Here is a 12,294-nt window from a genome sequence, read left to right on the forward strand (position 1 = left end):
GCGCAGGTCTCTGCTAGAGTTAGTGTCTCACACGGGCTGCCTGTCGAGCCAGCTCTACCGACCTGCCGCTGCCCTGACCGCGCCGCTGCCACCTCAGGGGTCAGGAGGGGCCGGTCGGCGCCTACGCGAGGCCCGTGGCTGCGGCCTAGAGGCCCGCGCGGCCCGCCCCCCGTGCCCGCCAACCCGGCTCTTGGCCCCTCAGCGCTCCTCCTGGGCCTTCGCCCCGGCCTCGGCAACCCTCGGAGCAGCCGGCTGGCGACCAGACTGGCCCCAGGCACTCACCGTAAATGGGCCGGAGGCGCCTGTCGTTAGGGTCCTGCACATGGCCCCGCGTCGCCATGATGACAAGCGCAGAACCGCAGTGCGCACGCGCGGGGCAGGCCCCCGGGAAGGGGCTGTTAAAGGGCCAGCGCCGGTCTCGCTTGTCTATCGCGATAGTCGCGGAGCTGCGACAGAACTCCCCTGCGCGGAAAGGGACGACACCCCCTGCCGCACCCCGACTCCCAATTGCCACTTCAGTGGAAACCTTTCCTCCTCTTTGCCAGTGGAATCAACTTAGCTTGCAGAAACGGGCGTTGCTATTAAAATCCCTTCCGAGTCACCTACTGGGGAGTGAGGAAAGGAGGGGAGAACCTCTTGGTCAAAGTTAGCGCTCGACTGCTCCTGCTTATCCTGTTTCTCCTCTGTGCAGAAGGACCAGTTGGACTTGTCTTTGGTTAATTGTTGAGGAACCAGGAACTCCTCTGGGAGGGTGACCTAGGGGACAGTAGAGGAAAGGGATGCTTATCAACAGTAGAAATCTGCCAGAAAAGTTCGAGATTCCATCACCCCCTCTCCCTGTGCTCAGGCAACTAAGGAGCATCCTAGATTTATAATAATATGGTCAATTTATTTGTCAATTATACCTCAGTAAAACTGGAGGAGAAAAGTAATTCGATCAGTATGAGCCTAGACACTGTCCTAAGCTGTAGATGTATTATCTTATTAATACTCATAACAGCCCTAGGATCTCCCTAGGTATTATCTTCTCTTTTTATTAGTTGGTTTATTCATACAACATACAGTTATTGAGTGCTTATTACATGTCACCTCTGTTTTAGGCACAAGGATACATCAATAAATAGACAAAGCTTTCATGGAGGCTTTCTTGTAGTGGAGGAGACAGTCAAATAAGTAAAATAAATAGTATATTAGATGATGATAAATGAAACTGAGGAAAGTAGAATAGGGACTAGGGGTGGAAGAGGAGGGCAGTTTTATATAGTATGATCAGGGAAAGCCTAGCTGAAAAAGTGACAATTGTCAAAGACTTAAAGTGGAAGAGGAAGGGAGCCAGGCAGGTGAGCCAGGCAGGTGTACCAGGCTCAGTGGGGTCATGACATAAGGGCACACTAGTCACTGTGATTCAAACTCAGGTCCTTCTAGTACAGAACCAGAGTCAAGCCTTCCACTACGCTGTGTCAGGCCCAGTAGGTATCCCATGTGTCAGCCTTGACCAGCTGGGGTTGACCCCCTTCTGCTGATGTTCCATCTCTCTCCCTTTCTGGGCCTTTTAGGATATAAGAAAATGATTCTCCAACTTTAGTGGAAATTCGAATCCCCTGGGAAACTTGATAAACATGAGTTTCCTGGATTCTGCCCCTAGAGGTTCTGATTCAATCAAAGGACCACTCTTTGGAAAAGTACTAATTAAGGGATCTAGATCAAACGTTTTTAGAATCTATCACAAGAGCAAGTTAGAAGTTGCTATTCTAATTTTAAATATACATACCCAGCAAAAGAAAACTCTAATGATAATAGTAACAATAAGTGTGTGTTTTCTGAGCACTTACTATGTGCTAGAAACTGTGCTAAGCTCTTTTACATACCTCATCTCATTTCATTCTCACAAACTGGTCGAATAGGTTCTATTGTGATTCTCATTTTAAAATGAGAAATTTGAAGCATAGACATGTTAGGTCATTTGCCCAAGATCACGCAGTAGTCTGTGGTGAAATTTGCAGTGGTCTGACTCCCAAATCCACACTCTCAGCAATTAATACCAAAAATGCTACAGTGGTTACCTTTTAGGAGGGCAGATGTTTTCTTCTTTTGCTTCATACATAGCTGCACCGGTTGATTTGTTTACAATAAGCATCATTACATTTTAAATTTTTTAAAGGTTTAAAATTTTATGTTTACAAAAATAGTGCACACTCAAAAAAGGTAAACAATGTCAAGCCTTTTGAGCCAGAATAAAATCCTTTTATTCCAAAGAGATAATCAGCAGAGTGCAGAAAAATATAAAATAGAGATTGTTTCCTAACAATCCTCAGGTCCTAACGATCCATCAAGAGGGGCAGGTGAAATAAATTATGATAAACCATAAGAAGGAAAAAAGGCAGCCATTAAAATTAATGAAGTAGGGCCTCATTTACAGATGTGGAAAGATGTCTATAACATATTGAGTTTATAAAGCATGTTATAAAAGAGTATGTATGGCTTGAAAAAAATTATTTTTATGGATAGCTACCTAGCTAAAAAAGACAGGTGTCATGTGTTGAGAGAGAGAGGTCTAAAAGGATATTTACAAATGTCAAGCTTCTTCATCTCTTAATGATGGAATTTAGGGGCCTATTTACTTCTTTTTTTAAACTCTTCCTTACTTTCTGAGTTGTTTATATATTTAAAAAAAATTTTTAAGTAGCAACGAGCACACCTGACACCCAGATCTTGGTTTCTAATACCACTCTCCAGTGAAACAAAACAGGGTGCCTTGGGGAAATGGCTGATTCTAGGACTGGGGCCAGTAATATACCAGATAATCTTGGAGCATCTTGTATGGCCAGAAAGAAGGGAAGGGCTCAAAATATAAAAGGCTGGAGTGGGGCAGGTCAAAGTGATACAGGAGCCAACGTGAAAGTGCTCCCAGTGGCCCAAACTAGAACAATTTGAGCAACAAAATAAATAACAGAATTCTAACCTAAAGTATAAAATACGTAAAAATACAAAAGCCCACACTGATATAAATTATTGAATAAATAAATGGGGGAGAGGAGACACATTCTCCTTACAGAATTCCAAGCAATACGTATAAATTTCCCCCCTCCAGAAGGTGAAGCTTAACTTTCTCCTTCCCTCTTGAGTGTGGGTTCTAATTATTGACCAATTTCCAAAGAGCTGAGTATAGAAAGGGAAAAATAATAACTTCACAGCTGAGAAACCTGATAAGCACTGCCTTAACTAGGGGATCAGAGTTAATATTACCAGTGAAAATCCATATTGATCTCACGTACTCCAATTTGAGGTAATGAGCAGGGAACTTCACTTCTGTAATATTTTTTTCTGGAAAACCCATAAACCCAGACTAGTCGTAAGGGAAACATCAAACAAATCAAATTGAGTGACATTCTATGAAATGCCTGACCAGTACTCTTCAAAACTGTCAAGGTGATGAAAAATAAACAATGAGAAACTGTTACAGACCAGAGATGCCCAAGGAGACATGACAAGTAAATGTAATGTGATATCATGGTTGGGATCCTGGGACAGAAAAAAGGACAGAAAATCAGTGGAAATTCAAAAAAAGTCTAGAGTTTACTTAGCAGTATTGTGCTAACGTTGGTTTCTTATTTTGACGAAAGCACCATGGTAATATAAGATGTCAACATTGAGGAAAACTAGTTGAGGAATATATGAAAACTTTCTCTATCCCTTTTTCTGCTTTTCTGTTAATCTAAAATTATTCCAAAATAACAAATGTGTAAATGAATCATTTTTATTAATGAGGTGGTGCTACTTTGTTTTAAAAAACCAAGTACACTAGAAACTCTCATCCCAACTCTGTCCTGAGGCTAGCTAAAAGAGAAAATTCTGGAAGCAAGTGCACAGAGAAATTCTATTGAGAGTGGGGATGGGGAGGGGTCCCTCCAATGAAAGCATAACCTATGATCCTCATGGAAAATCATTCCTAAGGCTGAGGAGGTTTTAAAATAACCCCAGAGAGAGAGCTTGCCATCAGGTGGAAGTGCTCCCCTAGGTCAGTGGTTCTCAAAGTGTGATCTCCAACCAGCAGCATCAGCATCACTTGGGAACTTGTTAGAAATGCAGGTTCTTAGTCACTACCCCAGACGTACTGGGATCAAACACTCTGGGAGCAGGGCCCAGCAATATGTATCTTTTTTTTTTTTTTTTTTTTTTTTTTTTTTTTTTAGCAGCAATCTGTATCTTTACTAACCTCTTGTGGTTTGGATTCAGACAAAAGTTTCATTCTTCTGCTTTAGGCCAGAAGTGGGCGAATTATGTCCCATAAGCCAAACCTAGCTTACTACTGTTTTTGTCCAGTCCGTGAGCCAGGAATGGTTTTTACATTTTTAAATGATTAGGGGAAAGTAATCAAAAGAAGACTACTTCGCAACATGTGAAAGTTATATAAAGTTCAAAGGTTAGTATCCCTAATAAAATTTTATAGAACACAGCTATGCCCACTCATGTTTGCATCATCTGTATCCGCTTTGGTGCTACAACAGCAGAATTGAGTAGTTGCAACAGAAAGCATATGACCCAGAAGGGTGAAATATTTACCCTTTAGCCCTTTACAAAAAAAAAAAAAAAAAAAAAATTGCCAACCCTTGCTCTAGAATAATGGAAGGCATTTAAATACTCCCAGGGTAGAGCTGTCAGGTAAAATACAATGCAGTATTTGGGTTTACACTAAAAGAATATTCACTGTTTATCTGAAATTCACATTTAACCAGGTGTCCTATATTTTTTTAATTGCAGTATAGTTGCGTTACAATATTATATTAGTTTCAGGTGTACAGGTGCCCTGTATTTTTATTTGCTAAATCTGGCAACCCTATCCCAGGGAGAATGCCATGCTCCCCAAATCATGCTAAGCAGCAAGAATGAAGGTCAGGAGCCTCTGGTAAGCTGACCCCAGGCCCACTATGTGGCCACGTAGGACAGGGCTGAGGTCTGGCTTGGAAAAGGGAGAGGAGACAGAAGACCTGGGGTTCATCTTTGGCACAAATGAAACAGCTGGCGAGTTACCTGAGTTTTAAGAATTTCCGAGAATGGAAAAATACAGCAAGGGGGGCACATAGGAGGCTGCAGGCCAGGACTGTGGTTACTCAGCTATGTTCTTGGGTTACCTTTGTTGGCCGGGCCCCAGAGGAATGCTGCCAGGCTCAGCACCCCGTTCACTGAATGTGGCAGGCCAGAGCATACAGACCTACCTAACAGAGGCCTCTAGATCCTTCAGTCACTGTTCTGGGTAGAATATGTTTCCCTCCACCCTGAAAGCCTATTTGTCATTCAAGTTGCATGAATTGGCCTTTCTGTTTTCTTATTCCTACCTCTTGTCTTCAGAGCCTAAGGCTAAAATAGTCACCTGGCTCTGGGCCTGTCCTTACCTGCTCCCTGGGAGGTACCCTTGGCAGGCCTGAGTCATTGCAGGTAACAAATGAGATGACCCCCACAGGAGCCAAAATCTCACCCTTCTTGTATACATTAGAGCTGACATCATGGGAAAACACTTGGCATACAGTAGGTGTTCATTAAATGGTGGTTACCATTTTCTTGACTTAGAACAGGGGAGTAAGCCCATCATTCTTGTCCTATGTGGTGGCAGATTTGCTCTGCTGGGTCAAGAACAGTGAGGAACACGGGTGTATGGTGTGTATGCAGTGAGGCACGCAGCTAGAGAGCTCCCCGGCTCCGTGAGGGGGCGTCCTAACTCCTGCCTCGCCTCACATGCACCACCTTCCCCACAACCAACGTCCTGTACTCAGACAGTACATTTGTTATAACTGATAAACCTACATCAACATATCATATTCAAATTAAGTCCATATTTCACATTAGGGTTGTACATTTCACTCGGTGATGTACATTCTATGGGTTTGGAGAAAAGTATAATGACAAATATCCACCGATACAATATTATAAAGGATAGTTTCAATGCCCTAAAATTCCTCTGTGCTCCTCCAGTTCATCCCTCCTTCCCCACTAAACTGTGGAAACCACAGATCTTTATACTGTGTCCACAGTTTTGGCTTTTCCAGAATGTCATATATGTGGAATCCTTCTATATGTAGACTTTTCAATTTGGTTTCTTTCACCTAATCATATGTATTTAAGGTTTCTCATTGCCTTTTTATAGCTTCATAGCTCCTTTCTTTTTAGTGCTGAATAATATTCCAGTTTCCGGGCACACCTCAGTGTATTCATTCAACTACTGAAGGATGTCTTGGTTGATTGCAAGTTTTGGCAATTATGAATAAAGCTGCTATAGCCATCTGTGTGCAAGTTTTTTGTGAACTGTTTTCAGCTCATTTGGGTGAACGCCAAGGAACATCACTCCTGGATTGTACTGTAAAAGTATGTTTGATTTTGTATGAAACTGCCAACCAACCTGTCTTCCAAAGGGACTGTACCATTTTGCATTCCTATCAGCGATGAAGGAAAGTTCTTGTTGCTCCATATCCTTGTCAGCATTTGGCGTTGTCAGTTTTGGATGTTGGCCATTCTAATAGGCGTGAAGCGGTTTTTACTGTTGCTATAATTTGCACTTCCTTAATGACATATGAGCATCTTTTCCAACTGTATGTCTTTTTGGTAACATGTCTGTTCAGGTCTTTTCCTCATTTTATTAATCAGGTTGTTTGTTTTCTTATTGCTGAGTTTTAAGAGTCCTTTTTACGTTTGAATAAGTCTTTTACCAGATACAGTCTTCCCTTGGTATCCACAGGGAATTGGTTCCAGGACCCCATTGGATACCAAAATCTATGGATGCTCAAGTCTCCCTTATATAAAATAGTATAGTATTTTATATAACCTACACATATCCTCCCATTTACTATAAATTATCTCTAGATTACTTATAATACCATATACAATGTGGATGATATGTAAATTGTTGCTAGTGTGGCCACTTCAAGTTTTACTTTTTGGAATTTTTTTTCGAATATTTTTGATCTGCAGTTGATTGAATTCAGGGAAGAGAAACCCATGGATACAGAGGGCCAACTGTATATCTTTTGCAAATATTTTCTTCCTGTCTCTGGTTTCTCCTCTCACTGATTCTCAAACTTTTTCATGCACAGGTCAAAGTTACATGAGTCATTTGGGGCCTTATTAAAATTCAGATTCTGATTCAGTAGGCCTGTGGTGGAGCTTGGGACATCACGTTTCCAGCAGTCTCCCAAGTGATGCTGGTGGTGCTTTGAATAGCAAGGCTATAGATCACCCTGACTGCTGTGTGTGTTGGAGGGGACCAGAATGCTGGTGACAGGTCACTGTTAGAAAGATTCAGGCCATAGATAAAAATTCCTGGAATAAAGTGGCAGCAATGATGATGGAGAAAAGTGAATACATTTGATCACTGTGTAGAAGACAAAATCACGGAAGTAGGGCACAGCTCAGTGGTAGAGTACATGCTTAGTATGCAAGAAGTCTTGGGTTCAATCCCCAGAACCTCCATTTAAAAAATTATAATAATAAATACATAAACCTGATTATCTCCCCCCACAAACAAAAAAAAGAATTTAAAAAAGATGATAAATTTATTAATAACTTAGGGACTGGAAAGCATGGGGAGACAGAGGACAGACAACTTAATTATGATTGGCAGCTGTCCTTAAGAGGAGTGACATTATAGGAAGGCCTTGGCACTGGGAATCAAGACCTCAGTCCTGGCCCCAGATCTGCTTCTAACTTGCCGTGTATCCTTGGGCAGGTTACTTCACTTCTTGGAACCTCTGTTTCTTCTGTCAAATTGGCACCATAAACATTTTGTACTTGTCACACAGTTGTTTTGAGGCTGTCATGAACTAACAGAGGTGAAAGTGTTTTGTAAACACTAGAGTATGATACAAAAGAAGGTGATTATTGTAATTGCTATGCAACATAAATTTATTATAAAGTGCTATGGGGTATACTTTTTACCGATCCTTTCTAGCCAGGCCCTAACAAGGGTCCTCCTGCCCAATATTGTTTCATTAGCGGATAGAGGGACCCCCAAATTGGAAAGCCCACCAAACAGGTGGGCAAGACCCCCCTCCAAATGTGGACCCCTTGCTCGCCAACTGAGAAAGAATTCTCAATAGAGGCAGAGGGATAAAGTGAGAAAAAGAGCTGCTTTTATTCCTCAGAGAGAGAAAAGGGAAACACTCAAGTGGGGAGCCATCAGCCAGGCAGCCGATGGAGACAGGTCCAGACCCTGGTAGGGCCGCGGGGTCTTTTACTGAAAGGCTCTGCCCTCACGGTCTTCATTCTGGTGCTGCCAGTCATCTACTATTGGCTCTTTTCTCCCGTGGAGCTCAGCCCTGAAACAGAAACTTCAAGGGAAGAAAGAGCACAGAGAGAGAAATACTGGGATATGTCCTCGGAATTAATGCAGCAGCTGTGGGACGTAAGTCATCCTGTTGTAGGACTATGTCCTTGGGACCAAGGAGCCATCTGCAGGATGAGAGAAATGTCCTGCCTTTCATCAGCCTGACACTTTCTTCCCCTTGTTGGAAGCCAGTCAGACTCAGTAAACCTTCCTAATCACCTCTCTCGGTTTGAGCCGATAGAACAAGACTGAGTTCAGTTCAGAAGCCAAGGAAAGTTTTATTCTTTGACCAAATAATGGGAAGATGTGAGCTCACACTCTGGAGTCCATGCTCTTCCTGAAAGGCTTGAGCGGCTGCTTACAGGGTTCCCAGCAGTGGGGAAGGGGGCAGAGATCTCACGGGTGGATGCAGCTGTGCTGCTGGGGCTCCAGCCCTCAGCGCCAGGTGCACCACTTTTGCACACAGCCCATCGAGCTGCGGTGTCCGGAGCAGCCGGTCCCCACGAGGAACTCTGGTCTGACGGGTCCAGTGCAAGGCCTCAGCACAGGGTACCCTATGAGCAAGCAAAACTAGATTAAGCAGCACAAAGGAGAAATGAAAGGTTAGACTTTACTACCCAGCCAGATTCTATTTTTATTTCTCAGGAATTGTTAATAACCTTTGCTGGTAACATACTGATACTGTCTTTGCCCTGTTGGAATATTCAGGCTGGGAGTGATGCTCACACATGTCAACCTGGAAAGGCAATAGAACAAGTGTTACAGAAAAGTGGATCCTATAAATGCAGTCCAGCTCTTCCTGGGCATTGGGCTCTAACTCTGGATTTGGGAGCAATTTTTTAGCCCATGGGTTTCAACCTATACTTTTAATAGGAACTCCAAGGATAGGCCCCGGCAAGCTTGGCATTCAGCGGCTTCTAACCCCAGTCCAGACAGTGCTCAGTGAATTCTTTCAGAGGGGAATCTTGGGCTTCCATTGCAGCACCGAGCCTTGCTGTTGTACGATCCCGGGCCTTTCTAGGAGGGAAAATGTCTAGCTTGTCACGTAGCCAAGGATTCTGTGTCATGCCTGTGACGGTGTGGACTTTCTCCTACAAGGTGATCTTCTTGAATGATTGGTAGTGGGGAAGACCAGAGACTCAGGGCTCCTAAGATTTCCTTGTTCACTTGCCTTAAAGAGGATATTCTGGTCTTGCCTCCCAGGGTAGCAAGGCTTGACTGCATGGCCAGAGTCTGATACCTTTAGGTCAGACTTGTCACTGATACTCAAAAATGGTGAAGCAAAAAAAAAAAAAAAAAAAAAAAAGGGCAAGCAAATTATTTTTAAAAATCCTTATGTTTTCTTACCTATAAAATGCAGATATTAATATCTGTTTTTGCAGCTCCTTAAATATTGATGCTTTTCCTGCCAGGTCATCAGTGTCTTAGTGAACATCTACTTTATGCAAGACCCTTGATGTCAGGGGGATGACTACAAGTATTTGGACTTAATGATTCTTTAAGGTCCTAGCCTAGGCAGGCAGCAGAGCACAACGGTTTAGAGCTTGGGGTCTGAGCCAGACTGTCTGGGTTTGGGTCTGGCTACTGCCAATTACTAATCATGTGATCTTGGGCAAGTCACTTAATCTCTGTGCTTCAGTTTCTTTATCTGTAAAATAAGAATGATAGTGCTTAACTGAGACGGTGGCTGTAAGGCTAAAGCAAATTAATACATGTGAAGAACTTGATTAACTGTCTCATAAATATCTGATAAGATATTAGCAATTCATATTATTACAACACCACCTAAATCTAAAATGCTATAATTTAGAAAACCTTAAAATGGCTCACAATTAAGGACAAAAAGGTGGGATGGAGCTTCTAGAAGCTCAGAGAATGTAGGGTGTCTTGGGCTGGAAGGGTCTTCACAGACTATCTACTTGATTCTTCTTGTTTTGCAGATGAGGAAACCATGGTTCAGAAATAGGAAGTGACTTCTTGTCCTGGGTCATCTGACTCATTGGTGGTAGAACCAGGAATGTTAACGCTGATGAATGTTCTTTCTGCTCCTCCCTCTCTTTAGATCATTGAAAAATTTAGCCTTTAATCATGCATTGAGCATCTACTCCAATCTAGGTCTGACACTGGGCTCTGTAAATACACATGTGAAGTAGACAGTCCTTGGCCTTTAAAGGAGCTTAGAGCTCAACAAAGAGCTAAGTCTGAAAACGTAATAGTGGCTTTGTTTTTGTTTCCTTTTCCCTGTTTCTCTTGCAGCAAATGAAAAGGAATGGCCAGAGATTTTTCTTCCTGTATTTTTCCTTTCCATCTTGATCTAATACCTAATCCTAATCCTTATCCTCCACAGAATGAGCAGAAAAGTGACATATTTTGTAGTTTTCATGGTTCAGTTCCTGCATGGTTTCATGCACTTTTGGCAATAGAATAAACAGTAACTCTGGCTCTGAAATCAAACAGACTTGGGTCCAAATCTTGGCTCCGACATTTATCAGCTGTGTGATCCCAAGCAAGTGACTGAACATCTCCGAGTCTCAGTTTCTGCATTTGTAAAGTTATGATAACAAAAGAACCTATCTCATAGGATTGAGGGGAGGAATAAATGTCCATGTAAAGAAAAAGGCAGAAAGAAATCACTCAATAACAGCCGTGTACTATTATTATCTTTAATATTAATATTAGTACTCCCTCCCCTTAAAACTGGAGAAATCACCTCCTGATACTTCAAGATACCAAGGAAGGAATTTTACCCAAGTCTGACATGTCCCCTGGTAGGCATAATATCTTGGAATCTCCCACAATACTTAGCATAAAGAAGGCCGAAAGCACAAAGTAGGCACAGAATAAAGGTAGACAGAGATATAGGCAGAGAACCACAGAACCAAGAGCTAAGAGTTGGGGAAATCAGGGTTATGGTCTTGGTTTTGCCAATGATTCGAGGTGTGATCCTGGCCCTCCTTTTCCTTATTTGAAAAAGAGAGACTATGTCTTAGGGCCATTGTCGACCCCAACACTTCCAATTCTGTCCACCAGGTGGCATACAAACGCTGAATTGCCTAGGCCACTTTCAAATCCAAAAGGATGGATCCCTTTTCTTTTTCTTTTTTGGCAGGGAGAGGTAATTAGGTTTATTGATTTATTTATTGTTGGAGGAGGTATAGAGGATTGAACCCAGGACCTCATGAATGCTATGCATGTGCTCTACGGCTTGAGCTATACCCTCCCCAGGATGGATCTCATTTTAATTGTTTTTTAAAAATAAAACCTACAAGTTTATACTGTATAGTATAGGAAATTATATTCAATATCTTATAATAACCTATAATGAAAAACAATATGAAAAAAAATATGTGTGTATACATATGACTGAAATATTATGCTGTACACCAGAAATTGACACAATATTGTAAACTGACTATAAATAAAATATTAAATAATTAAAAATAGAAATAAATGAAAATGAATAAATAAAACCTAGCAAATGTTAAAGTTTTCTAAGCTGTATATAATCTTAATACTCTACTTGTGTTATTTACATACCACAGAATTCACTTGTTTTGAGTGCAACGATTTTTAGTACAATTTACCAAGTCATGCAGTCATTATAATAGTTTAATTTTAGAACATTTCCATCACCCTAATAATATCCCTCTATAAGCTATATTTCCTAATTTTAAAAATTATTAAATGTTTCAAAATCTGTAAGAGAATAATAACCATATATACATATCACAGAGATCTAACAAATATTAAAATTTTGTAAGTACAGACTTGATACTGCATGTACATTTCATCTCCCACCTACCTGCCTCTCCAGAGATAACCAGTATTCCGCTGTTGACAAGTATCCTTCCATATTTTAATATTTTTATTACATATGTATGTTTTCATCAATAATATGAATATGATAGTTCTGTTTCCTTTAAAATTTCCACGTTATCATACTATTTATAGAAAAGTTGCTTTTTTCTACTTAATATTGG

General features: G+C 41.4%; 1 protein-coding gene across 3 annotated transcripts in view; it reads right to left on the reverse strand.

Moving 5' to 3' along the window:
* The window catches only part of NAA25 (N-alpha-acetyltransferase 25, NatB auxiliary subunit), a 60,756-nt gene extending 60,330 nt beyond the window's left edge, over nucleotides 1-426 (reverse strand). Inside the window, exon 1 of one of the 3 annotated variants that reach the window (XM_045506336.2) lies at nucleotides 283-426. In XM_045506336.2, the coding sequence (XP_045362292.2) occupies nucleotides 283-340 (58 nt within the window). In that variant the 5' untranslated portion in view covers nucleotides 341-426. Of the gene's footprint in view, nucleotides 1-62; nucleotides 259-282 lie in introns of those variants that run through there. The other 2 variants (XM_010969623.3, XM_045506335.2) reach the window with 2 other exon arrangements.
* Nucleotides 427-12,294: the final 11,868 nt, after the last annotated feature.

Source organism: Camelus bactrianus, chromosome 32 (genome assembly GCF_048773025.1).
Source record: "Camelus bactrianus isolate YW-2024 breed Bactrian camel chromosome 32, ASM4877302v1, whole genome shotgun sequence".
NCBI classification, from domain to species: domain Eukaryota; kingdom Metazoa; phylum Chordata; class Mammalia; order Artiodactyla; family Camelidae; genus Camelus; species Camelus bactrianus.